Source organism: Carcharhinus amblyrhynchos, chromosome 6 (assembly GCF_965287045.1).
Source record: "Carcharhinus amblyrhynchos chromosome 6, sCarAmb.v2.hapA, whole genome shotgun sequence".
Taxonomy (NCBI): domain Eukaryota; kingdom Metazoa; phylum Chordata; class Chondrichthyes; order Carcharhiniformes; family Carcharhinidae; genus Carcharhinus; species Carcharhinus amblyrhynchos.
The window spans coordinates 84,537,284-84,563,699 of NC_137329.1; the positions used below are offsets into that span (position 1 = coordinate 84,537,284).

Below are 26,416 nucleotides of genomic sequence, written 5' to 3' on the forward strand. Positions count from 1 at the left end.
TGCCTTTCCCCCAATCTTGGTGTCATCAGCAAATTTCGACACCCTACACTCGGTTCCCTCCTCCAGATCATCTATATAAATGGTAAATAGCTGAGGCCCCAGCACCGACCCCTGGGGCACCCCACTAGTCACCAACCGCCAATCCGAATAGCACCCATTGACCCCCACTCTCTGCCTCCTATTTGACAACCAATCCTCTATCCACGCTAACACCCTACCCCCAACTCCATGTCCTCTGACCTTCTGCAGTAACCTCTTGTGAGGTACCTTATCAAACGCCTTCTGAAAATCCAGAAAGACCACATCCACCGGCTCTCCTCTATCCACCGCCCTAGACACATCCTCATAGAACTCCAGTAAATTTGTCAGACACGACTTCCCTTTAATGAAACCGTGTTGCGTCTGCCCTATCAAGCAATTCCCTTCAAGATGCCTCGCAATTTCCTCCTTAATGACGGATTCTAACATTTTACCTACCACAGACGTTAAACTAACCGGCCTGTAATTCCCCGCCTTTTGCCTGGCACCCTTCTTAAACAACGGCGTAACATTAGCCGTTTTCCAATCCTCCGGCACTTCCCCGGAATCCAGCGACGTCTGGAAAATAACCACCAAGGCATCCACTATCACCTCCGCCATTTCTTTCAGAACCCTCGGATGCATTCCATCCGGTCCTGGGGACTTGTCCACAATCAGCCCCTCCAGTCTGTCACGCACCACCTCTCTAGTAACAGTAATGTCATTAAGACCCTCCAGTCCTACCACCTTTCCATCGCTAACACCCGGCAAATTATTCACGTCCTCCTCCGTGAAGACAGAAACAAAAAAGTTATTCAAGACCTTAGCCATATCCCCATCCCCTACCACTAGGTCCCCTTTCTCATCCGCTAAGGGACCAACGTTCACCCTAGCCAGCCTCTTCCTTTTTATATATTTATAAAAACTCTTGCTATCCTTTTTTATATTAAGCGCTAGCCCAGCTTCATAGCTTCTTCTACCCTCCTTTATCAACTTTTTTGTCAATCTTTGTTGACATTTAAACCTTTCCCAATCCTCTTCTCGCCCACTGCTCTTAGCTACTCTAAATTCCTCCGCTTTTAATTTAACACTTTCCTTCACCTCCTTCGTTATCCACGGCTTATTACCTCTCTTCCTACTGTCCTTTTTAACCATCGGAATAAATTTCTGCTGAGCACCAAGAAAGATCTCCTTAAAGATCCTCCACTGCTCCTCAGCAGACCTACCTTCCAACGCGCTCCCCCAGTCCACATTCGCCAATTCTTCTCTCATCCTACCATACTCCCCTCTATTCAAACAAAGGACACGTGTCCGGGAACCCACTTTCTCCTCCTCCATCTGCAACAGAAACTCCACCATACAATGATCACTCTCTCCAAGAGGATCCTTCACCTCAAGGTCCCTAATTCTACCCGCCTCATTACATAGCACCAGATCCAAGATAGCTCGCTCCCTCGTCGGCTCCAACACACACTGTTCCAGGAAACTATCCCGGCAGCATTCCAAGAACTCCTCCTCGAGCCCACCTCGTCCAACATGGGTCGACCAATCAATATGCAGATTGAAATCCCCCATAACTACTGCCTTCCCATTCCTGCACGCCGCACTTATTTGCGCGTTAACAGCCCGCCCCACCTCCAGATCATTATTCGGGGGCCTATAGACGACACCCACCAGCGTCTTCCTCCCTTTGCTGTTCCTAATCTCCACCCACAACGATTCCACTTTCTGCTCTTTGGTTCCTATATCATCCCTTGCTACCACCCTGATGCTATCCTTAATCAGCAGAGCTACGCCACCCCCTCTTTCCTCCTGCCTATCCTTCCTAAACACTTGATAGCCCTGTACATTCATCTCCCAGTCCCTGTCACCTTGCAGCCACGTCTCTGTAATGGCCACCAGATCGTATCCATTTGTGTCGATCTGCGCCACCAGCTCATCCACTTTATTCCGAATGCTTCGTGCATTCAGATAAAGCGCTTTCATCCCAGCCTTCTTCTGGACCCTATTTGCCGTAACGCCACCACTTGGGACATCCTCAGCCTCCTCCCTTACCTGTACCCTATCCTTAACTGTAGACCTCCTAACATCACCTACCCTCGCACCCTCCCCCCCCCTAATTAGTTTAAAGCCCTGTCTACAGTCCTCTTTACTCGATTCGCCAGCACTCTGGTCCCAGCACGATTCAGACCAACCCCATCCCGCCCGAACAAGTCCCACCTACCCCAATACTGGTGCCAATGCCCCATAAATTCGATCCCATTCCTCCCACACCAATCTCTGAGCCACCCATTCACTTCCTTTATCCTGTCAACCCTACACCCGTCTGCACTCGGTTCAGGCAGTAGCCCAGAGAAGACCACCTTGTCGGTTCTACTTTTTAATTCCATTCCCAGCTTCTCATACTCCCTCCCCAGATCCTCAGTCCGCACTTTGCCTACGTCGCTGGCACCCACATGTACCACCACAACTGGGTTCTCACCCTCCCACTCCAGATTCCTCTGCAGCCCAGCTGCGACATCCTGTACCCGAGCACCAGGCAGACAACACACCCTTCTGTGCACTTTGTCATTGTGACAAAGGACAGTGTCAATACCCTTCACCCCACTATCTCCAATCACTACTACGTTCCTTTTCCCCTTCTCTTTGCCTATGTCCTGCTGCATCACTGTACCGTGTACAGTTTGCTCACCAACCTCACCTGCCTCGTCCTCTTCCAGACTGGAAGCAAGAACCTCAAACCTGTTATGCAGATTAAGAGGCTGAGGCCTCCGCTCCTCACCCCCCTTCCTCCTCCCAGCAGCCCCCTTTTGTTCCTGACCCTTAGATTTAGACAGTCTAGGGGGGGTGGATGTCACTTGCACCCCATTGACAATGACACCCTCTCTCCCCCTGATGAGCCTCAGTGTCTGTAGCTCAGAGGCCAGCTCATCCACCTTGAGCTGGAGCTCCTCCAGCAACCTGCACTTACTGCAGACATGGCCACTGGGAAGGACCCTGGGGTCCACCAGTTCCCACATCATACAGGAACCGCACATCACATGCCCCTCCATTATTCAATATAATTTGTTTAGGGAAAAAATTTTTTCCTTGTTTTTTGCTGTAGTAGTTTTGAAAAAAAAAAATTTTTTTTTCCCTTGTTCTTTCAACCTGGCCTTTTTACCTTCCAGCCCTTTTTGATATTAAGCCCTAATAGCTCACTCTGCTTCCCTCTCACTCCGCTGCCCGCTCCGACGCTGCCCGCTATCTACACCAGGCCTCCTTTTAAACTTGGCGCTGATTTAAAGCTGATGGGCCACAACTGCCTGATAATCACTCCCTCACAATTCTTAAAGCAGTAAATACAATAAGTAAATGCTTTAAACAGTTCTACAAAGAACAAAGTGCTTTAAACTTATTTTAAACAGGTTTTTAACAGGTAAAGTCTTAGCTTTCTCTCTGATGCTCCTTCCTCGTCTGCTCCAGCAAACAATGTAAGGCTTCACCGTGTGGACACTTGATAATTAAAGCTGATGGGCCACAACTGCCTGATAATCACTCCCTCACAATTCTTAAAGCAGTAAATACAATAAGTAAATGCTTTAAACAGTTCTACAAAGAACAAAGTGCTTTAAACTTATTTTAAACAGGTTTTTAACAGGTAAAGTCTTAGCTTTCTCTCTGATGCTCCTTCCTCGTCTGCTCCAGCAAACAATGTAAGGCTTCACCGTGTGGACACTTGATAATTAAAGCTGATGGGCCACAACTGCCTGATAATCACTCCCTCACAATTCTTAAAGCAGTAAATACAATAAGTAAATGCTTTAAACAGTTCTACAAAGAACAAAGTGCTTTAAACTTATTTTAAACAGGTTTTTAACAGGTAAAGTCTTAGCTTTCTCTCTGTTAAGAGCTTAAGTTCCCACTGAGAAGACTTCAGGCCAAATCCACTTCCAACAACCTGCTCTGAAAACTCTGCTCACATTTTGACAACTGTGACAAATTTCACCAAAGCAACTGAGGCAATAGACAACAATCAACATGGTAAATCAAACAATCCACAATTTTTTAAAAAAAAATCAATTTGCCCTCTCTTCCAATATTAAAAAAAAATCAGGATCTGGATCTTCAGCAAAAACTAATCATTTCTTCATTGGGCCCTATGTGTATGCTGGGTTTTGTTGAAATTAGTTTTTTCAGCAGGATGGCACAGTGGTTAGCATTGATGCCTCACAGTTGCAGGGACCCAGGTTCGATTCCCGGCTTGGGACACCATTTGTTTGCAGTTTGCATGTTCTCCCCATGTCTGCGTGGGTTTCCTCCGGGTGCTTTGGTTTCCTCCCACAATCCAAAGATGTGTGGGCCATGCTAAAACAAAATTGTCCTTTAGAGTTGTGAGATCCGTAGGTTAGAGGGATTAGCGGCTAAATATGTAGCAAAATGGGGGTAGCTCCTGGGTGGGATTGTGGTCGGTGCAGACTTGATGAGATGAATGGCCTCCTTCTGCACTGCAGGGTTTCTATGATTTCCAAGTTCTCCCTTGGTGTACCCGAACAGGCGCCGGAGTGTGGTGACTAGGGGATTTTCACAGTAACTTCATTGCAGTGTTAATGTAAGCCTACTTGTGACAAATAAAAGCATTGACAAATAAAAGTTCGTTTACAGATACATAAATTGACCCAAAACAAAGGCCTGGAGCCACTGACCCCACCTCCCAGTCTCACCTCGGTCTCCTCTGATTGGAGGGTTCCGCTGATTGACATCCTGTCCAGCACTCTGATTGGTCGCTATTACGGACCCGCCTCCTCGCTTTTAGCCAATCAGCGGGGACGGTCACGTGGTGTGCGATGGCGGCGTCCTTGCGGGTTTGTGACCGCCGTCAGTGAGGAGCAATCAGTGAACTGAGGGGCAGCTCCGGTAGAGCGGCAGAGCTCCGCGGCCGGTGGGCCGGACAGGCAGCCAGCTTCCCTGAGCGAGGCTGGGCTTTGGCTGGAGCCCAGCGGCAGAGAGAGACACCATGGGCACCGTCCATGCGCGGGTAAGGAGTGACCCGAGGGCCCGGGGCCTGGCTGCTGGGAGGAGGGGGAAGCCGGGAGATTCTCACAGGGTCCGCAGCATTGACAGTTCCTCCCAGCGCTGGATGCTAACGTCGCGGGGTTTTCTCATTCAGTTGACATATCTACACAGATCTTTGCTGAAATTGCACATTCATGCACACCTTAAAAAGAAAAATTTACCAATGTTCTCAAATATAAAGAGGCATCTTTAAAGGTTGTTGGGATGTGACTAATGTTTACATTTTTTCTTCCATGACTTCGTTCTTGGGATATTAGCATCATTGTCAAGTCAATGATTTCTTATATCATAAAATCCCCACAGTGTAGAAGGCTATTCAGCCCATCGAGTCTGCACCGGCCACAATCCCATCCATCATCTCCTCATATCCCCATGAATTTATGTTGCTAATCCACCAGCTAAGGAGCAATTTAGCATAGAATTTGCACATTCTCCTCGTATCTGTGTGGGTTTCCTCCCACATTCCAGAGATATGCAGGTTAGATTATGCACTTAAATGAGTGTTAAATGCAGCAATTGGGCCTACATTATTACATGGATAGTACAGAAGGAGACTATTTAGCCCATTGAGTCTGCCCTGACTGCAATCCTACCCAGGCCCCATTCCATTAACCCCACATGTTTACCCTGCTAATCCCCCGACATCAGGGTCAATTTATCATAGCCGATTAACGTAACCTGCACATCTTTGGACAGTGGGAAGAAGCTGGAGCACCTGGAGAAAACATGTAGGCATGGGGAGAATGTGTAAATTCCACATCGACAGTGACCCAAGGCTGGAATTGATCCCTGGTGCTGTGAGACAGCAGTGCTAACCGCTGTGCCAATGTTCTGCCCTTTTCCAATTTATTTCCCATTTATAATTGGGAAGGTGGTGGTGAGTCGGTGATTTGTACCGCTGCAATCCATAGGGCTGTTTTCCATAACGTTTTGATGGAACTGAGTGACTTGCTTGGCCATTTCAGAGGGAATTTAGGAGTCAACCGTATGGCTTATTATTCATTGTTAATCACTTTGAGAGGTTGCTGGCAGATTAGCTCTGTGTAGTCTTATGACTTTGGTTTGATTGTGTTCCTGTTACATTACTGTTCCTATTGGCCAGAGTACTAGGACACCCTCTTACTTTTCTGCATAAATGAGACATGTCTTGAGAATGAACCATATGTAGAGAATAAACCATATATAGAAACAAGGATATATTTAACAGACATGTATGTTAGCCCTTGATTTTTTTTTGTCCCTCTAGACTCCCTAGATCATGCATTTCATACAAATGAAAGTGCACATAGGAAACCTACGTGTTTTGGAAAATTATGCCATGAATTCAGTTCTGGGAGACATAAATGACTGGAAGATGACTTTTCTGAAGTTTATCCTGCTCCCTAGGATGTAACCATGTAGCTGTTGCCAAAATAGTGACTGGTTTTGCTGTAGTATTGAATAGAATGAATGCTTTGAAATCTGAAATAAATGTTTTATTATTTTTATTAATACACAGCTAATAAGATGCAAACATCTAACATGTGTTTTTTATTTGCAATTTTTAAATTTAAATTTATTTTGCTTGCCTGTTTATGCATACCTTTTCAGCGTATGATCTCAGACCTGCACCTTCTCCAACCAGCCAAATAACAAAAGAACGGTGAACTCTTGGAAAACTTCACTATATTTGCACAATCAATCATAACTTTTAGACTTCTTTTTCTTCTCTTAAATTTTGGAAATCAACTGTTGATTGATCCATTGTCACCCTTCTTGGCTGATATTTTCTAGAACTGAGAGCTGCTATCTTTCCAGACCTTTTTAGAATAGGAGACCGGTTTGGAGCATTGGATCCATCAGAATTTATTTTACTCATTGAATCCAAATGCCTCCTAGACAGGCCAAGAGGGAAGAACCAAACTGTACAGTTATTTAAAATTCTAAGAATGAGCTGGATCTATTTGAGTTCATTTTTTGTGTGTTACTGTACCCAGTAAATATGCACCTTTGCAAATAGAATTCTACAAATTAAAAGAAAAACATACCAAAATCTTTCAGAGCTTGGAGCCGCTTCCTGTGAGTGGACCGGATCTATCCCCTTCACTGGATGAAACAGAAACTGTTGAAGTGGAACCTGAAACCAAACAGGAGGTTCTAGAAAATAAAAGGGTGAGAAACTATTTATTTGATTTTTTTTGTGTTGAACGTTGTGATGATTAGAACATGAGATTTTTGTCTGTGATTTCCATCACCTGGTGATGATGTCAGCTGTGCAATGAACTGCAGACTAAGTGATAAGGCGATCAGCAAATCCCATGAATCATGATTTGTTGCAAGTCATAGAAGTAGTGTATAAGCTGTGAGTTTGGTCCGCAAATCATTGTGAAAATGCGGGGCTCATTGCAACCCTGTGAAGTTGGCTATACATCCTCACTGTCTGTTTGCTTTCAGCACGAGTTGTAAATCTGAGATTTGGGTACTATAAAACCTAGGCTTTTCTCCTGCTCAACAGCTTTAAGTTCTGAACCCTGCTTCGTGTTCTTGCAGCACATACATGAAGTTGGATTCATCTTTGGTAAATGACATTTCTGTTAAGTCTTGCTTGTTAAATCTTCCTGTCTTGCCATCTTCGTCATACATAAAACTGTGTATTGTAATATTCATTGTACACCGAAGTGGGGAAGTATGTATTCATCTGCACCTTCGCGCGCACGCACACAAAATCACCGCCACTATTGGTAGATACAGCCAATTGGCTTTCATCTACCATACTGAAGGATCCAAACTGCTCCTTTGGGCTATTTGTTAGCACTGTAATTTAATTTGATTCCAGACTGGTGGTTGTTATCGGCACATCTTTAAATACTGTATTAAATGTACAATAAACCACTAATTAATGAAATGTCATTATATCCAGTTTGACTCTTTCAACGCATTAAGTTCCTGAAATTGATCAAGATGGGACACCTTGCTTAATAATTCCTGGCCCTTATTGTTCTCCCCAAGCTCCGTAAAATAGGTCATATTTGGGTTTCTGTTCTAAAGATTTAAACTCAAGGTGAAGGAAAGGGAAATACCTCTTTTGTGTTTGTTTTTTTTTATTAATTTGGAAGAATTTCCAAGTTGGATTAGTGGTCATGCTATATTGTCTTTCTCATTTTAGGTGATTGTTCAGCACGTGCACATTGATGGAATCAGCAGAACAAAAGATGATCTCTTAATATATGAAATTGCTGATGTATTCAAAGCTAAAAATCTTATTGAAGTAAGTGTGCATATAAAAATTACAAGACAAATTTGCATTAAGTTTTAGGCTCTGGACTTTTCAGAGTTCAGCTCTAAACAGTTAGTCAAATTTTGAGGGAACATGGCTTGTATTTCAACTGAAAATAAGAACCCTGAGCATAATGTTTGAGAAAAATGCCTGAGAAATAATTAATAGTCTCGAGGCACTGGTTGCGACTCTTGGGAGATTCATACACTGTAAAATCTCGGCGTTTCCCCTGTTCAACAGCTTTAAGTTCTCAATCCTGCATGGATAGACATAACATTTGATGTTCTGTAGCACATGCATAAAAATGCATTTTGCTTCATTAAATGACATGGAATAGACATTTACCCATTAAATTCCAAAGACCTGCTTCTAATCTTCATTCAAGATATAGGCAGCATTGTGGCACAGTGGTTAGCACTGCTGTCTCACAGCTCTGGGGTGCTGGGTTCAATTCTGGCCTTGGGTGACTATCCATGTGGAGTTTCCATGTTCTCCCTGTATCTGCATGGGTTTATCTGAAGGTGTACAGGTTTTCTCCCAGAGGTGCGCAGATTAGGTGGATTGGCCATCATAAATTGCCCCTTAGTGTGCCACGGTCAGATGGATTAGCCATGGATAAATATGTGGGGTTGTAGGAATAGGACAGAGAAGATGGCCTGGCTGGGATGCTCTGTCAGAGAGTCAGTGTGGACATGAGCCAAATCGCCTCCACTGAACCGTAGGGATACTATAATTCTAGTATGTTCCCAAATTGTTTTGTACCTTGTGACATTTTCCTCAGTGCTGTCTTGTCATCCAGATTATTAATAAAGATGAAGATCAATTGTGCTATTGCCAATTTAATAGTGACCAGTTCGCTTACAAAATCATTGCCATTAATAACAGCTTCTTCCAATGACAGTGCAATCGGCTGCTTACCCAACCAAATCCCGCAGAATTCTATGATTCTATGATCAAGTAGTAGCTCTTCATGTTTTATACTGACTGGTACTGCAGAATTGGCCTCTTCTTGATTTCCTTACATAGTGATTTAATGATCTTGACTGGTTAGATTAAAGTGCAAAATGATAGAGACAAGTACCCCTTCAATATCAGTGCTAGCTATTAGAAGCTGAAACTCTTGCTTCTTAGTTGCCTTTTGGACTCTTTTGTCTGTATTAGACAATTATGTAAGTGATGCAAGCTGCAACAGTTTTTTTGCCTTTGACGCATTTTTAGGCAGAAAAACACCAAAACAGCCAAGGCTGACATCTTAACAGACTTGCATGGAACTATAATCAGGTTTGAATAGTGTATATATAATGATATACCTGGAGTAGTGCACTTGTAATGACTTATGGACATGTTATTAGTATATTGTACAGTCACAAGATATGTGTCAAGTAGAGGAATGCTGAAAAAAGCGTTATATGAATCGCAAAGAGCAGTTTGATGTTTGGCATTCTTGCCATTAAGTAAATTGTTTCGAGAACTGAATGGAATTTTTTAGCCTTTGTCACAGTGTATATTCCGAATCAGTGTTGTAGAGTCATTATGGCATTTCATGCACAAGTACAAAAGTACAGTGTCATCACTCCTATTAGGTCAGCAAAAGATTTTCAAGGTCAGTTGGAACAGAATCAACCCAGGCTCTGTACCAACAACTTGAATTTGAACTGATGGGTCAGATAGATCTCTGTAGCTGTTTCTTTGCTCCTTTAGCTACCTTTCCCCCATCTTATTGGTTATAGGATTATTGATTCATCTTAAATTATTATTCTGACTCTTGATTTTTCACCTAGCAAGATGACCTTTCTTGAATCTTCACTTTTCTTGACCGGACAACGTGTGCCATTCTCAAAAGCTACTTTAATCTTTTGAATTCAGTTGATTTCCCCCCCCCACCCTTCCAAAATTAATCCATGACATGACAGCCAAATAGAAGGAAACTTAGCCTTACTAAGTCTTGCAGGTGGCACTGCAGAGTTGAATCTCACAACTTTGTAAACTAGTCATTTATGTCAGTAGGGGAGATAGAACAAAAAAAATTAACATTTTGTCAATCTTTTCTGAAAAAAGGTTATGAAAAAGTCTCATGAAGCCCGTGAACGGCTGCTTCGCCTAGGAATTTTCAGAAATGTGGACGTTCTGATCGATACAGCCCATGGTAATTCTCAAATGTTTTTAATGTAACCATCAATTGTTTAGTGATGATTCAGCATACATATCACTATAGCTGAGTTCAGCCAAACATGATTCCTCAAAAGTGCAGGTCTGAGAGTGGCTACATCCTTAATTATTTTGTTTGTTTACCCTGCCCCTCCAATTCAGCCTTTTGCTACTTTCTCACAAAAGCATTTTTGTTAGTTTAATAATCTGTTTGGTTGCATCTCAACACTGTCTGTCATTTATTCCATTCTTATGATACTGAACCCCCAGCTTATCAGGAGGGCAGATAATTATTTCCATTGATCTGTTATAAGTTGTGGCAGAAGATTTGAGAAATGTGTTCCTTCTCTTGAAGTTAAATGCAATGTATGTTGTGAACTCTTAAAATGGTGTTAGAGCTCAAAAGCTCAGTTTTTAAAAATGCCTTGCTTGGACTTGTGTTACCACTCCCAAGGTTTCATGCACTAACCTGTGGTGCTGCAGCAGCTTCAAGTTGTTATTTTCTTAATGCATTTTCTTGACGTTCAAGGTGAGGAGGCACTGGCAGAGGGACTGGATGTAATTTTTGAAGTAAAGGAAATGAGACGATTAACTGGGAGCTACAACACTATGGTTGGGAATAATGAAGGAAGTATGGTAAGATAACCTTTTGTAAGTCCAGTGAGTATGATGTGCAACTGCAATTGCAGTTCCCAATTTTTAATTTTTGTTAACAGGTTTTGGGTCTAAAGCTGCCCAATCTATTTGGTCGAGCAGAGAAGATAACTTTCCAGTTCTCCTATGGAACAAAGGAGACGTCCTATGGCCTGTCATACTTCAAACCACAGCCTGGAAATTTTGACAAGAAGTAAGTAGTTGTTCATCCCTTTTCTCCATGTGAAAAAAAAGGCAGAGATGATGGTCTTGCTGCATCCAAAATAAAGTAATGTCAACTATCTTCAGAAAGGTTTTGTTTTGAAAAATAATGTTTTTGGCCACTTTAATTTGTGCATTTTTTTTACTCAACATTGGTGCAATAAATTACTAGTTTTCTAGTGAAGATGTCCATTTTCTTTTGTACTTTTCCAGAATAGTCCAGGGCCCTCATAGATATTATGCAGAAAATGCAACCTCCAGTATAACTACTCTCTAGGAAGGATAGGGGTACGATATAATGTAAATCCCGTAATGCAAACATTAATCCAAAGTTGCTGTGAAAAGTATGGTGAGGCAAAGGCACTTGTAGCATTAGCAGCTAAATAATGACAAATTTGGGTGAGAGCAGATACACAATTAAAGATGGAAATTGAGAAATTGCTACTGGAGATGTGCAGCTCTGCTGTTCAAAAATAGCATCTAATGGTCTGGCTCTTTCCTGTACTTGTACTGTAGATATGAAATAAATTTGTCACAGGACATTCAGTCAAGTATAAACACTCGTGTTAGTGTTGTGATAAGCGTTACTGCCAGGCAATATCTGGCAAGAAAATTAATTATTACGTCTGTGGCGTTTCATGCTTCAGATTCTTTTGTTGGAGATTCAAATTCTTCTTAAGACTGTGTCCGTTTCTCTTTTTAATCCAATTCTTCTTTCCCCTTCTATTCTCCTTCACCTGATTTGATATTTACCATTCTAAATTATTTCCTCGTTCAGCTCCTAGGTTAATTTCACCATCCTTAGTTGGATTGGCTAAGAATATTAGCAGATGCCTGTTGTTTTCACTCAGACCCTCGAGGCGCTGTGGATAGTGCTACCACTGTTTCCATTTTGCACTTCTAGCAATTTGCAGCGCTAAATGGTATCGATATTATGCATGGGCACTTGCATCTGATTAAAGGCAGTCATAATTTGTTGACTTGTTAAAGGAATTTTTGGACCATTATTTTCTTGTTCGTTTTCCTTGTTGCTCATCAATTTTCACCCTTCCTTTTCTACAAGCCTTAGCTCCTGACTATGGTCCAGTTCAATGAGTACCAATCTAGTGTAAGCCTTGGTTGGGAATGTTGATGTCTTGATTAGGGCAGTGTGGAATTGGCACAATATTATAATCATGCTTCATCCTGTTCTCATCAAACGTGAGTGCAACTATTGTTCCAATGGAAAATGCTGAATAAAGACCTTGGCTGTGTTTTGTTTTAAATACCTGCAGTAATAAGTTCAGTTGTGTATGTGTATCATTTGGATTGTGATGATTCTGTGCTATTGATATATTTTATGTCTGAGGGGGAACTGCTTTAAGGTTCTGTTTTTCTGCAAGCATTTGGTTTGTCTGGTGGTAAGGCAGCAGATGCTGAGAAAGCAGGATAACTCACTTTAGCTAGGAATGTGCTAGTTTGTTGAAGGCGAAATGCAATTTTTTTACTCAAGTTCTCCTAGGATTTCGGGTCGGGTTGATGGAGTCATATGATATTAGGTTAATGGGAGGAGCTGAACTTCCAGCAGAAAAATAGTTTCACCTTCATTTCAAAAAGTGAGTTGGTGACTGGAGCTATTAAAAAGATGAGGCGTTCTCTTTTTTTCTGTGTCTGTTGTCTCCTCATTGCAGTGTTAATGCAAACCTACATGTGACACTAATAAATAAACTTAATATCGCTTGTTTGATTTTTTTTTAAAAATCCCTAATTTGTTAGTGGAATTACTCCTGAAGTGAAGCATCGTTCCTTCACGTTTATGCCCAAATGGAAAAAATGATGGGGTCTAGTCTGGCTTCATAATGTACCTTGGCGTTTTGACTGGCACCTTAACAGGATTGTTAAAAGTTTGTCCTCTGAAGGATAAAAATATCAAGGCATTGCATAAGTCTATATTTTCATTGTTCTTGTTTGTATCTTTTTCAATAAATTGGCTATGAAACAGTGTGTACTCTTTGGGAGTTTTTGTCTTTCACTTGCACACACTGTGACCCTGGGCATTGCAAATATGAAGAAAAAAATACTGTTTCCTTTTTCCATGTTTATGCTCAAAAACATTTGAAAGATTTATGGGTCTTCCATTGCTTTTGGACAGCCTTGATAGTAATGTTTAACTGCTAAATTAAAACTCACATTTTGAAACGGGCAATGTCAGGTAAATATAAACTATTTAGATAATTCAGAGACTAGCTGTATCTGTTTGGGAATTTCTGACTCAGCCAATGTATGTCTTTTTCATCTCAGCAGGTCTTCCAGCATCTGTGGAGAGATAATAGAGCCAACATTTCAAGTCTGGATGACCTGTTGTCAGAACTCTGAAGATGGATCATCCAGACTCAAAATGTTGTCTCTATTCTCTCCCCACAGGTGCTGTCAGATCTTCTGAGATTTTCCAGCATTTTCTGTTTTTGTTTCAGATTCCAGCATCCGCAGTATTTTGTGTTTCTGTGTCTTTTTCTTTAGCGTTGCTTAGCACCATCATGAGATAGATGTTTAATGATAAATGCTGACAACTTCTTTAGTATCATCTATGAAATAACTGTAGAAAGAGATTGAGAAATACTGTCATTTTAATTATGGCGAAGAAAGGTAAATCGTGTTAACTCATAATTCACTTATTCCCTAAATATAAGACAGTTGCCATTTGTGTTCAGCTGGCTGGATTTCAGCCCTTTGTTTTAATGTAAGAAAAAATGTAATGCACTGATCATTCTGTGTAAATGAACACAGTATCCCTTGGATTGGAAAGTAGTTATTATTTGAACATATTCCATGATCATTAGTTATCTATTGTCCAATTGCTTCAATCCAAGAAGGATTGTGTTGTCACTTATTTTGTTTCAAAGACACCACAATTATAAACACATAAGCATTCATCAATTTAGATTTGTCACTAACTAGATTCATAATGATAGTGCTTTGTGCAAGGTGGGATTGGGTGCTAAGAAATGGGAGGGGTTGCTGTTTAATGTTCTTAAATACTTATAATGAATAAAACATTGTTCCCTACTTTGTGGGGTGAAACTATATAATTCAGTTTGAAAAATTAGCTATTTTGTGGCTGGAAATTTTAAAAATAAAATCCTTTACAATGCAGAAAGAGGCCACTTGGCCCAGTGAGAATGCACTGATTCTCCGAAAGAGCATCCCATCCTCCTACTCCATCCCAGCAACCCTGCACACTCGCCAGACCAAATCCACTCAACCTACACATCTCTGGACACTAAAGGGCAATGAAGCATGGCCAATCCACACAAACTGTACCCCTTTGGAGGACCCATACAAACCCGTGGAGAACATGCAAACTCCACATCAATCACCCGGGGCAGAATTGAACCCGAGTCCTTGGCGCTGTGAGGCAACCATGCTAACCACTTTGCAGCCCAATAAAAGGATACTTAAAGATATCAATGAAACTTAATTGCATTCAAACAAAGTAAATAGTGTGTGATATGAATGAAACATTTGAACATTTGTAATATGTGTATCTTTTTCTTTAGTTTTGCCATTAATTTGTATAAGGTAACTGGACAGTTTCCCTGGAGTTCGCTTCGCGAGACTGATAGAGGGATTTCAACTGAATATAATGTATGTGTGAAGTACTTTGTTATTTAATTGTTCTGATTCATCTTTCTCATGTTTAACTTTGGAAGTGTATAGATATTGTTTATTTTAAGTAAGCATTATGTATTGTTGCTGCTGGTAAATAGATTTTTATTAAATAAACTGATGGAGAGATTGAATCAATTGTAGTTTTGAGATTAGACCTACCATGGTGCAGTTTATAAATATCATGAAGATCCTGATGTAGATTCTTGCATATTTGATCATAAACTCAGTCCTGTATTTTAAAGTGGAGGTTATTTTCAAGAAGGATCTTGTGTGCTATGTTCACAGACTAAGGAGAAACTAGTACTATTGAGATACCACATCAGAATTCTTTTTCTGAACTATTGTGAAATAAAGTATTTGGTCTACTTTCTGTATACTATCCCAAGAGACTGAGATATATTGACCAGTAGAGTAAATACATGGGATTATGGAGATAGGGCCTGAGTGGGATTGTGGTTGGTGCAGATTTGATGGGCTGAATGGCCTCCTGCACTGTAAGAATGAGATGATTCTATGTGACTCATTCTCCATTTTCTTGTACACAAGGTGTAATCTATGTTTCTTAAATCATAACTAACTGCAATCTTAACGTGTGTTGTTCAGAACGTTATAAAGGCTAGTTGAGCTGAGAGCCTTTTGAGAACCAGAACAATAAAGTATTTTTTTCTTCTTTAGTACTATAATATGGGACTCTTGACACACTGATGTAAGGAACTAACTGTCTTCTCCTTGTAGTTTCCAATATGGAAAACCAATCACACTCTGAAATGGGAGGGAGTTTGGAGGGAGCTAGGCTCTCTGTCTCGCACAGCATCTTTTTCTGTTCGGGAGGAAAGTGGTCACTCTCTCAAATCTTCAATTTCGGTAAACCTTCAATTACTACAGATGTTGCTTGTTAATTTTTGGTCACTCTAGTTAGAGGTTGTTGCAGAATTTAATCTGCCCCATTCAGCTTTTGCATCTTAGACTGGCTGCCAAGTGAGTTCCCGTTTTCTCTAATGTTAACGTTTCTGCACCATTATATTACAAACTATTTTGCATTCATGCTAGTAATCAATACCTGGCCATGATGGCTTTTCACAATACAGTAGTGCACTTATTCACAATAAGTAAACCAATTGAGGCTTTTTCTATTAGCATATATTACGTCTAGCTATCTCCTTTACTGCAAATCTGATTATGGAAGTCCTAATCTGAGTCAGGTTCACTTGTTGTAATAAGATAAAAGTGAAATCCTGTGGTTGAAGGAATCTGAAGCAAAAACAGAAAATACTGGAAAATCTCAGTAGGTTTGACGGCATCTGTGGGGAGAGAATAGAGCCAGTGTTTCGAGTCAGGATGACTCTTGGTCAGAAGGGTCATCTAGACTCAATGTTGGCTCTATTCTGTCCCCACTGATGCTGTCAGACCTGCTGAAATTTTCCAGCATTTTCTGTCACTTGTAATTATGATACTAAGTTTTTGCAGACATTTATTTGTGGACTCTACGCAATAATCATAATAAACATAATCTTATGCTTCCATCCCTTTGCTTTGAAAGGTGACATGATTCCAACCTCCATTTCCTGGTTAATAATGAGTAATATGGTAATGAAAGACATACAAAGTTATGATCTCTATCAGAAAAATCTCCAAGAATTTTTTAAAAAACATGCATAAAATCCGGTTGGTGTAGTTAATTACTATTTTAGACTCCGATTCAGGTTTTCATCCTTCGGCACAAAAGGAGTAATCTGAATCTCAGTTGAATAATTTGTCAAAAACTCTAAGATTAATTTCTACAGGGAACTTGAAGTAGACTGCTGCTTGTGGATCTGAAGAACTTTCAATAAAATCCACCTGAAATGGTTCATTTATAGTGCAGTCTTTTTTGAATTGGGTCATTAGGTGATGATGTGAATTTTTAGCTAAAGCAGTAACAGTGCTGAAATCAACTGCCTTTTACTATTTGTGATTAAAAACTCTATAGTGCCTTATGTTACCAAAACACCTCAAAGCACTTCACACTGAATGAAGTGCAGTGACTTGTGTATAAAATAAAATAGCATTCTGTCCAAATACCATCTCACAAAAAGTAATGAACTAAATGGTCAATTCAAAGAGGCTCAGTTCTCATTAATTTTATTTCTAAGTACTATGGTTCACTGAGCTCTTTTTTGTAGCAACCTGGTGGAAATACATTATTGTATTAGTTGTGCATTCATGTAGTTATATTACTTGTGGAAGACTCATTTGCATTATTAATTTTCTTCACAGCACACCATGACTGTTGACACGCGGAATTCAGCAATTCTCCCCAAACGTGGCGCTTTGCTTAGAATAAACCAGGTAACGCAGGGGTGTGCTGGCAATGCAAGTGAATTAAAGAATGAATGTGTATAAAGGAAAAAAGACACATTCCAATTTTCATCAATTTAAAGCAGATCATTTTCAGAAAATTGTTTCAGTTTTTATTGTGGAACCTACAGAAATTATGCCAATTTTAAAAGTTCAACCTCCTGAATTGCAATAGTTTCCTGCATTACAACAGCAATTACATTTCAAAAGGATTTACTTGACTAAAACGCCTTAGTTGTGATGGGTGCTTTTTATTAATAACTTCTCAGGATGTGAGCCTCATTGGTAAGGTCATCATTTATTGCTTATCCGTGATTGTCCTTCAGGAGGTGATATTGACCATCTTGAGCAGATGGAGTGGCTCACTAGGACATTTCTAAAGGCAGTGAAGAGTCAAATATATTGCTCTGGACGTGGGGTCATGTACAGGGCAGAACAGGTAAAGATACGAAGGTTGGTGGTGTTGTGGATAGTCTGGAGGGATGTCAGAAGTTGCAGCGTGACATAGATAGGATGCAAGACTGGGCAGAGAAGTGGCAGATGAACTTCAACGTGGATAAATGTGTAGAGGTCCATTCTGGCAGGACCAATGGGATGAAGAAGTATATTATCAAGGGTAGGAGTTTTAGCAGTGTTGAGGAGCAGAAGGATCTTGGGTTCTGGGTCCATAGGACTCTTAAATCAGCCTCGCAGGTGGAGGATGTGGTCAAGAAGGCATTTGGTGTACTGGCCTTCATTAATTGAGGGATTGAGTTTAGGAGTCGGGAGGTAATGCTGCAACTTTATAGGACCCTTGTCAGACCCCACTTGGAGTACTGTGCACAGTTCTGGTCGTCTCGCTACAGGAAGGATGTGGAAGCTATTGAGAGGGTGCAGAGGAGATTTACAAGGATGTTGCCTGGATTGGGAGGCATGCCTTAGGTTGAGGGAGCTAGGTCTCCTCCCTGGAGAGACGAAGGTTGAGAGGCGACCTGATGGAGGTTTATAAAATATTGAGGAATAGATAGGGTGGATTCTCGGAGGCTATTTCCCAGGGCTGAAATGGTCGCTACGAGAGGACACAGGTTTAAGGTGTTGGGAAGCAAGTACAGAGGAGATGTTAGGGGTAAGTTTTTAACTCAGAGCGTGGTGAGTGAGTGGAATTGGTTGCCGTTGGTGGTGGTAGAGGTGAACTCGCTGGGGTCTTTTAAAAGACTCCTGGATGAGTATATGGGATTGGGAGTTACAGATAGTTCTATGGCTTGGTAGGTATGGATGTGATTGGCGCAACTTGTGGGCCGAAGGGCCTGTTTGTGCTGTAATGTTCTATGTTCTATAACCAACTGAATCTGCTTGATTTTGAGATTTTCTAGTAGTTCATGATCCCTGTTATTAATACTGGCTTTTTATTCCAAATTTTATTTAATTAATTGAATTTAAATTCCCTTGTTGCCACGATGGAATTTGTACTCCTATTGGTCCAGGCCCTGGATTACAAATCCAGTAATGTAACTACTATGCTACCATACCCCATATATACTTATTTTAATTCCCCCTCTCATCTCAGACTGTGGCCCTTGACTCCTACTTGGTGTAGCTGCTGAAGATCCTAATGCTTTGAAAAATGCTGCATGTTTGAGAAGAGGAGGTGGTGCAGTGGTATTGCCACTGGACTGGTAATACAGAGACCCAGGGTAATGCTCTGGGAACCTGGTTTCAAAACCCATCATGGCAATTGGTGAAATTTGAATTCAATCTGGAATCGAAAATCTAGTGATGACCATTGTTGTTTGTTGTAACAAACCCATTTGGTTCACTAGGATTCTTTAGGGAAGGAAATTCGCCCTCCTTACCTAGTCTGGCCTATATGTGACTCCAGATCTACACAACAAGATGGCTGACTGTTAAATGCCAGTGATGCTCACATTCCCTGAACAAATTTTTAAAATGTTATGGGCAGAAATTCTTAATCTCTCAATAGTTATAACATTGCATTTTCTATTAACACAAGAAAACTAAGCAAATTTATCACATCTATTTCATTCGAAACATGTTATTGAAAAACAATCTCTCATCTCTGGTGCTTTGAATGTAACATTTACCAAAGAACATTTACTATATTTGAAGATATTAATGGTGCCTCTGCCCTGTAGATATACTGCAAGCCAGAATAATTATTGTGCTTATTCTTAAGAAGCAGCCTTGTGTTATTGCATACCATTTCTTCCTTTGGACAGGAACTGGCAGGTTACACTGGAGGTGACGTGAGCTTTTTGAAGGAGGACGTTGAGCTGCAGTTCAACAGCAGCCTCTTGTGGGATAGTGTAAGAGCTCATTAATTAATCTTTATCAGCTAGATCTGGTTAAAACATGACCCATTTCCTGGGACATGTTCAATCTAGGTCAAGATTTCATGCTGGAGTGAATATATCCTGTATAATGCAGCCTTGAATGAATGCGGTTTGTGCTGTCTACGTTTGCACTGCTAAAAGGCAAATATAATAGTGTGTGCAGATTGAATGATACTTAAAAATATTATTCATTTAAAATACATTAATCCCTAAGGAGATTCATTTCAAAACTGCCGTTTAGATGCTGACTTCTTGTCATTCCGGAGTTCTTATTGCTGTGTTTATGGATGTGACGTATGGTGATCAGCAGTACAAGTGTAGGTGCAGTTGGTTAAAATTGTGCAAAATTCATAAAATAACTTCAGTAACTATTGATCAATAAAAGCAGTATTTTCATTTGAACCCCAAACCTAAAATAAATTTGCCAAAGGCACATGAGAATAGCTCCTGAATCTTAATGTAATTCAAAAGCAACTATAATTGGTCATTTAAAATGTTTTCCTAGTTTGCCTGTCATGTGAAAACAAAAGCTGTTATCTATTTTCTGATGGAATAAAAGAACTGGGCTGAATATGATTTTTACAGCTGTTTTGCTGATGCATTCATTGATTAGAGTGTGGATAATTCTTTGTGGTTATGTAAAGATCTACTAAGTTTTTTTCCCCCGATAGGTTCTCTCAGCTTCCCTGTGGGGTGGCCTTCTAGTACCAATCGGAGATAAGCCATCCTCTATTGCTGACAGGTAAGTGTTTGTTTCAGGGGTAAATGAATGCAGTTGTGCATTGATTTTTCAGGTTCTGTATAATACAGACAGTGAAACTAAATTATTTTTATTGAACGCTATAGAAGGGAGTCGTAAACTTCATTTAATGCTAGATACTCCAGATATTTGGGAATACTTGGGTGCTTGGTGCCAAAACTCATTCCATTCCTCAGTATCCAGTCTTCATCTTGATTGTCATAAAAATAGAATTTCCCTGTACATCTGTAATGCCTAAACTGGCTAAATGTACTAAATAAGAACACTGTGGGGGAGGATTGATTTGTGTTCTGAAGGGAGAATTAGCACAAACTATTTCCTTTATTCCTGGCATTTGTATTTGTGGAACAAATTGGATCTCAAATACAGATTATTCAAGCTTTCATTGCCTGAGCATTATTGAAGATGTTTGGGATTTTAAGGGCTCCTCTGGTATGCTGAATTCATTTAAGAGTTGAATATTCACATATTTTCTTTCTGCTTGTCTTTTCTTTTGGGGTACTAATATACGTGATTAGTAAAGTTCTCATTCTTCACAAGGTGTGATGGTCACTTACAGATCAAAACTTTATATTTTGGTTCATTAGCTAATTACAAAAACAATGGGCAGAAGTTGCATTTTTAATAGAATATCAGATTGATCATTTAATCACAGGTTAACTGTTAAGCAATGAGACTTTGCTTTGCTGTTGTATTGTATCATCGAAGTGCAAGTTTTCCACAATTATCCATGAAATTTCCAGTCTCAGTAGGCTTTCCTCTGAGATACTGGGTGAAGATTAGTCAGCTTCTTAAAGAAAAGTATCACCCATTTTCAAAGTGTGTTTCTTTTTCTGTGCAGTTTGTAAATTAATGATATTCACTGAATAGCGCTTGCTCCATTCTCATTTCGGCATTGGTTATTGTCTTTTAATAAAAACATTGCTTCACTCTCTTGAATTCTTGATGTGAGAGGGGCTGTAAGTGAGCAAGGGATTGAGAAGACCTGTGAGTTGAGGGGAGCATCATGGATGGTGGGAAGCAACAAATGGTAAGATCAGGGAGGAAAGCTGCAAATGGAATGTGGGAAGCAGGAAATGAGCAGAAAGAGTTAGTAAGTTAGGAGTAAAAAGTGGATATTTGAGTCGGTTAAGTTGAAAGCAGCAAATTTTTAATGTAAAAATTGCACAACAGAAATGTAACCCACCCTTGTTTTCTAATGGAATGAAATGGATTTCCATTTAGCATGCTGTTTTTAGGAACATAGGAGGAGTGTTTATTGAGGATTGACTGGAAAATCCGGGTTCGATTCCCAGCTTGGGTCACTGTCTGTGCAGAGTCTGCACATTATCCCGTTGTCTGCTCAGGTTTCCTCCCACAGTCCAAAAGACATGCTGGTTAGGTGCATTGGCCATGCTAAATTCTGCCCCAGTGTACCCGAACAGATGCCGGAGTGTGGCGACTTGGGGATTTTCACAGTAACTTCATTGTATGTAAGCCCACTTGTGACACTAATAAATAAACTTTGCTGTCGTGAATCTCCAGATAGTCACTAAAATGCATTAGCAAATAACTTGAAATGGTTGCTCTCCTGTCAGTACTACTGAATGAGGGAAGGAAAAATTAAATCTAAATCTGTTTTTATATTAAAATATTTTGAACAGATGTAGCCCATTGCCAAATGCTTCCTTCACTAAGAGATGATTGGAACATGATGAAATAGCTGAACATTGACTCTTTGAAATTGGTTCATTTTCAGATTTTATCTTGGGGGGCCAACAACTGTCCGTGGATTCAGCATGTATAGTATTGGACCACAGAGTGAAGGTATAATGTGTGTTTGTCTGTATATATGTTTGCATTTATGCCTGCATTTATTTAAAGGTGAACATAACACCTGTTAGTGTTGTCCATTCCAAAGAGTTTTTTTTTATTGTTTTAATTCCCCACCTCCTTGTAGTTTGAAGGCAAGACTCTTCCTTAATGCTGACTATAAGCCCCAGTTTGGTATCATCTGCAGATTTTGATAATTAATGGTCCAGATCCTCAGGTGTCCAGACAGATATCCCAGAAGATATGGATAGGCTCCATTGGTACTTGTGTGAGAAACTTAAATTTTTGGTTGCTCAATTTACCCTGTTTGCTCTGTGATTGGCAGAACCGTCTGGACTCAGGTTGTTTGCCCTATATGTACCCTGGTTTTTACACGGATCTACTTGGAAGTTTTTGTAGCTATGAAACCAATGAAACTCTTGAATAAATCAGTTTCAAAACCCACAGCAATGTTCACACCCCCACCTCACTTTCACTCCCTGCATATCGGGCACCGTTCAGTGCTCACCCCATTCTGACATACCAACCTCACTCTGACGACACTTCCATCTGACCATTCAACTCCCTACCGAACTGACCATGAACTCCACCCCAACTCAACCTACCTACTCACCTCATTCAATTGCCTTCTCCATGGCTTCTCAGCATTGAAACAAAAGACCTATAAACATTCTGGTTTATGGCAGCTACTGCTGTAAAAAAAGAATGTGTGGCTGCAATTTCCCCGGTGATGCTGCTCTGCATTGGAAGGACTCCAGAACCAAGTCCACTACACATTTATGAGGAGGCCCGGTTTGGAAATCCAGATAAGTGTGCCGTTCAATCTAAAGTAAAAAGGAGCGGAGTGGCAACCGGACTGTAATTACCACCCCATGGAAGATTCAATCCATATTTCAAAGGCCAAACAGTGTAAATTTTGAATAGCAATGGTTCCTGCATTGTGGAATATTTCTTTTACCATGCTCCAATCTGAATGACTCTGCTTTCTCTCAGAAAATATATTTTGAAATAAAGTTATTTGTCCTCTGAATTGTATGCCCTAATCTTTTGTCATGCGACATCTTATCAAAGATATTTTGAAAAACTACCTTTAAATGTTCAATTATGAAATTATTAACGTAAAACAAAATTTGAATATTTAAAATGCAAGATTCCATAAAGCCATTCTATCTCACCTGATGGTCTACAAATATGTTGTTAGTGCTATAGTCACTGATTCATCTTTAATCTACCACCTGCAAAGTGGAGAAGAAAAATTATTTTCTGAAATAATACAAAATAAATGAAGAAAAATAATCAATTGTAAATAGTTTCATGGATTATCTCTACTTTTTTTAAAATAAAAAGTAATCCTGGAGAAAACAAGAGGGCAGGTGGTGATCTGTCTTAATGGAATTTTAAGTAAAAACATGTAGTTTGAGTCCATTTAGAGAATACAAAAATTGCTAGTGATCTTAAATCCATGCAAAATATTAACAATGCACTTGCAACTGATAAAATTATGCAGCATATTGAAAATGCCGCTGAATGATTATATCTGGGCTGCCGTTACCTGCATGTTTTTTAGATCACAAATAAGAGTGTTTGTGAGACCAAGGGAATTAGAGAGAATAAAACGTTTTGTACTGTCACATGAACAAAAATAGTAATAATTCTAGGTGATTGTTTATGCCTTTAGAAAGGGATATATATTCCCATTCTATGTAAATACTTGATAGCTTTTAAACTCAGAAGCTCCATTAGTTTTGCATTTAAATGTATATAGTATAGGTGATGTAATGACATTTGATTCTCTTTTTTTCACTGTGTAAGGGGACTACCTTGGTGGTGAAGCATACTGGGCTGCAGGGCTGCACTTCTACACACCTCTGCCTTTCCGTCCAGGCCAAGGGGGATTTGGAGACCTTTTCAGGACCCACTTCTTTTTGAATGCTGGCAACCTTTGTAACCTCAATTATGGTATGGCAGATAAATTTGGTCCATGTGTGGCTGCTGCTTTTCAGTTTTTTTTCAGATATTTCTCTGACATAAATTAGCAGAATTATCCTGCTGATGGTTCATCCTGTTTCTTCTGTGTGAAACATAAATCAAATGTTTTGTCTTTGTTTACTAGTAGAATGAATGTCTCAAGTATGATAGTATAAATAACAGTTACAAATTTCATTAATCTGAAATGTAGGCCCTTGTCCCTTCTGGTAAAAATTAGGCGTTAGTCATAGTTCTGATTTGTATTTTGAACATCTGCTTCTGGGGCTTAGGTCTGAATGCAGTATTTTGTTTCGGAGCATGCTGGTCACGATCATCGGATAATTGTTTCTTCACTCCCTGCAAAATTCTAGCTGTGATTTTGGTGACTTTCAAGGGTATAATATTTCCTTTAGGGTGAGCCTACATCTAAGTTACTTTTAAAGTACCAAGTTTTTTTTAAAAAAATCACTTGTTGTAAAATGTTATTTTAGAAAAGCAGTTTAATTGAAAATACTGTTCTTTGTTTCATGTGTCCATGAACACTTTGGGTCAATTTTTCAGGTGATGGTCCTAATGCACACCTGCAGAAGCTGGCAGAATGCATTCGATGGTCCTACGGGACAGGGATTGTTCTAAGGCTGGGAAACATAGCCAGATTGGAACTCAACTATTGTATTCCAATGGGTGTACAGAGTGGGGATAGGTAAGTACCTCCTGACTTAGTCTTATGATCAAAGTTTTTCAAAATGTACTTGTAATTAATAATGGATTATTTAAATATACTTCGTGTGTGGATTGAGCTGAGTAAAATTTCATCAATTGTTTTTTAATACTTGAAAAAGAGTATGAACATGTTAATTTACTGATAACTGAACATTTAAGATATGAATACATTGAACTAAATACTTTGGTATAAATATATTTACTAGATACCTGGTTAAAAGTTTCTGGGATAATTATAACTCTCCTCTGGATGATGCTTGTACAGAAATCAACATGCATATCCGTCTAAATACCAATGCATTAGTGTTTGATAATATATTTGAAGACTAGTAGATAGGATCTTTAAATCATCTGCATCATCATATTGAAATTATTTTACCATGGGTATTCTGTAGGAATCTGTGAAAGCGGGAAAACAGATTTAAATTGCTTTAAAACATAATATCTTCTGATAATGTTCCTCTTCATTGTGTAAATTTAAGCTACTGCTTTGATAATATTACATTGCAGTGCAGTCGACCTTGTATAAAATAGTATGGTTGGTGTTATTAATTTCTCCTTAGAAGAAGTTTCCACTGAATGCAACTGTAATATGTATAATTATAGTTTGTATGAGGTATGAGCTCCCTTTCAGTTTGCTGTATTAATTCTAGTAACGTAGGGTGCCAGATATAGAAACAAAGATAAGACGAGTCCTGGACGTCTGAAATTAGAGTTAGAAATACTGGAAATACACAACCGGATTTTATCAGCTTCAGTCAGAGAAAGCAAATTTTATGCATTTAAAGTTGAATATTACTGGAAAAAATTCCATTGTAATGATTTTTATTTATCCTGTACAGGATATGTGATGGTGTGCAGTTTGGAGCAGGAATAAGGTTTCTATAATGCCTTCTTGGAAAGGAGCAACCAACCTGTGTTTCATTATTGAAAGCCAAAACCAGTACTTTATCAAAATTATAATAAAGTTGTTTGTAATTTGATATGAGTTTGATGTGTTTTATTAACCAGAAAAAGTCTCAAGAAGAATTAGAACTCAAAATAAATATACTCTGCCGATGTATCAGCTATCATTGCCCCCTTTGCAAAACTCTCCAGATTCTCCATTCAGTTGCTAACTTCATTCATGCCTTTGTTGTGGGTAATTACATCATGGTCTTGATGCAAACCTGGTCAGGAGTGATGATCCCTTCTCATAAAAGAAGCTTCCCTACCTGCCTATACGTGTCATCAATTGTCTGGTCCAGACTCTTGCTGTGGCAATATGGTGCTCTTCACCAAAATTACACCTTGGTGTGTCTCTGACTCCTCTGTATATAATCCTTTGAGTATTACACTTTATTTCTCACCTCTCATTTAAATACTCATTCTTAAGTACAACGGCAAATTTCTCACCGAGACATCTTGTTTTCCTCAGCTATTGCAACAAGCAACTTATGTGCTATGATTTTAAATGCCATTTCTTCACATGATCCTGAGCTTATCATCCTCTTCCTTCTTTCACAT

The 26,416-nt window shown here is 39.8% G+C and overlaps 1 protein-coding gene across 1 annotated transcript; it reads left to right on the plus strand.

Annotated features, from left to right (window-relative positions):
* The first annotated feature begins 4,828 nt into the window (after positions 1–4,828).
* samm50l (sorting and assembly machinery component 50 homolog, like) lies at positions 4,829–25,893 on the plus strand. Its single transcript, XM_080190831.1, has 15 exons — positions 4,829–5,035; positions 7,114–7,224; positions 8,219–8,320; positions 10,388–10,475; positions 11,007–11,113; positions 11,194–11,324; positions 14,869–14,956; positions 15,716–15,844; positions 17,237–17,308; positions 19,534–19,620; positions 20,319–20,389; positions 22,146–22,213; positions 24,032–24,178; positions 24,749–24,890; positions 25,753–25,893. The coding sequence occupies exons 1-15, from the start codon at positions 5,015–5,017 to the stop codon at positions 25,796–25,798; spliced, it is 1,410 nt and encodes a 469-aa protein (XP_080046957.1). The 5' UTR covers positions 4,829–5,014; the 3' UTR covers positions 25,799–25,893.
* Positions 25,894–26,416: the final 523 nt, after the last annotated feature.

Coding starts and splice junctions, on each gene's coding strand:
- samm50l (XM_080190831.1), top strand. CDS start 5,015: ATGGGCACCGTCCATGCGCGG. Junction 11,325..14,868: donor CCTGGAAATTTTGACAAGAA/GTAAGTAGTTGT, acceptor CTTTTTCTTTAG/TTTTGCCATTAATTTGTATA. Junction 24,179..24,748: donor CCTTTGTAACCTCAATTATG/GTATGGCAGATA, acceptor TCAATTTTTCAG/GTGATGGTCCTAATGCACAC.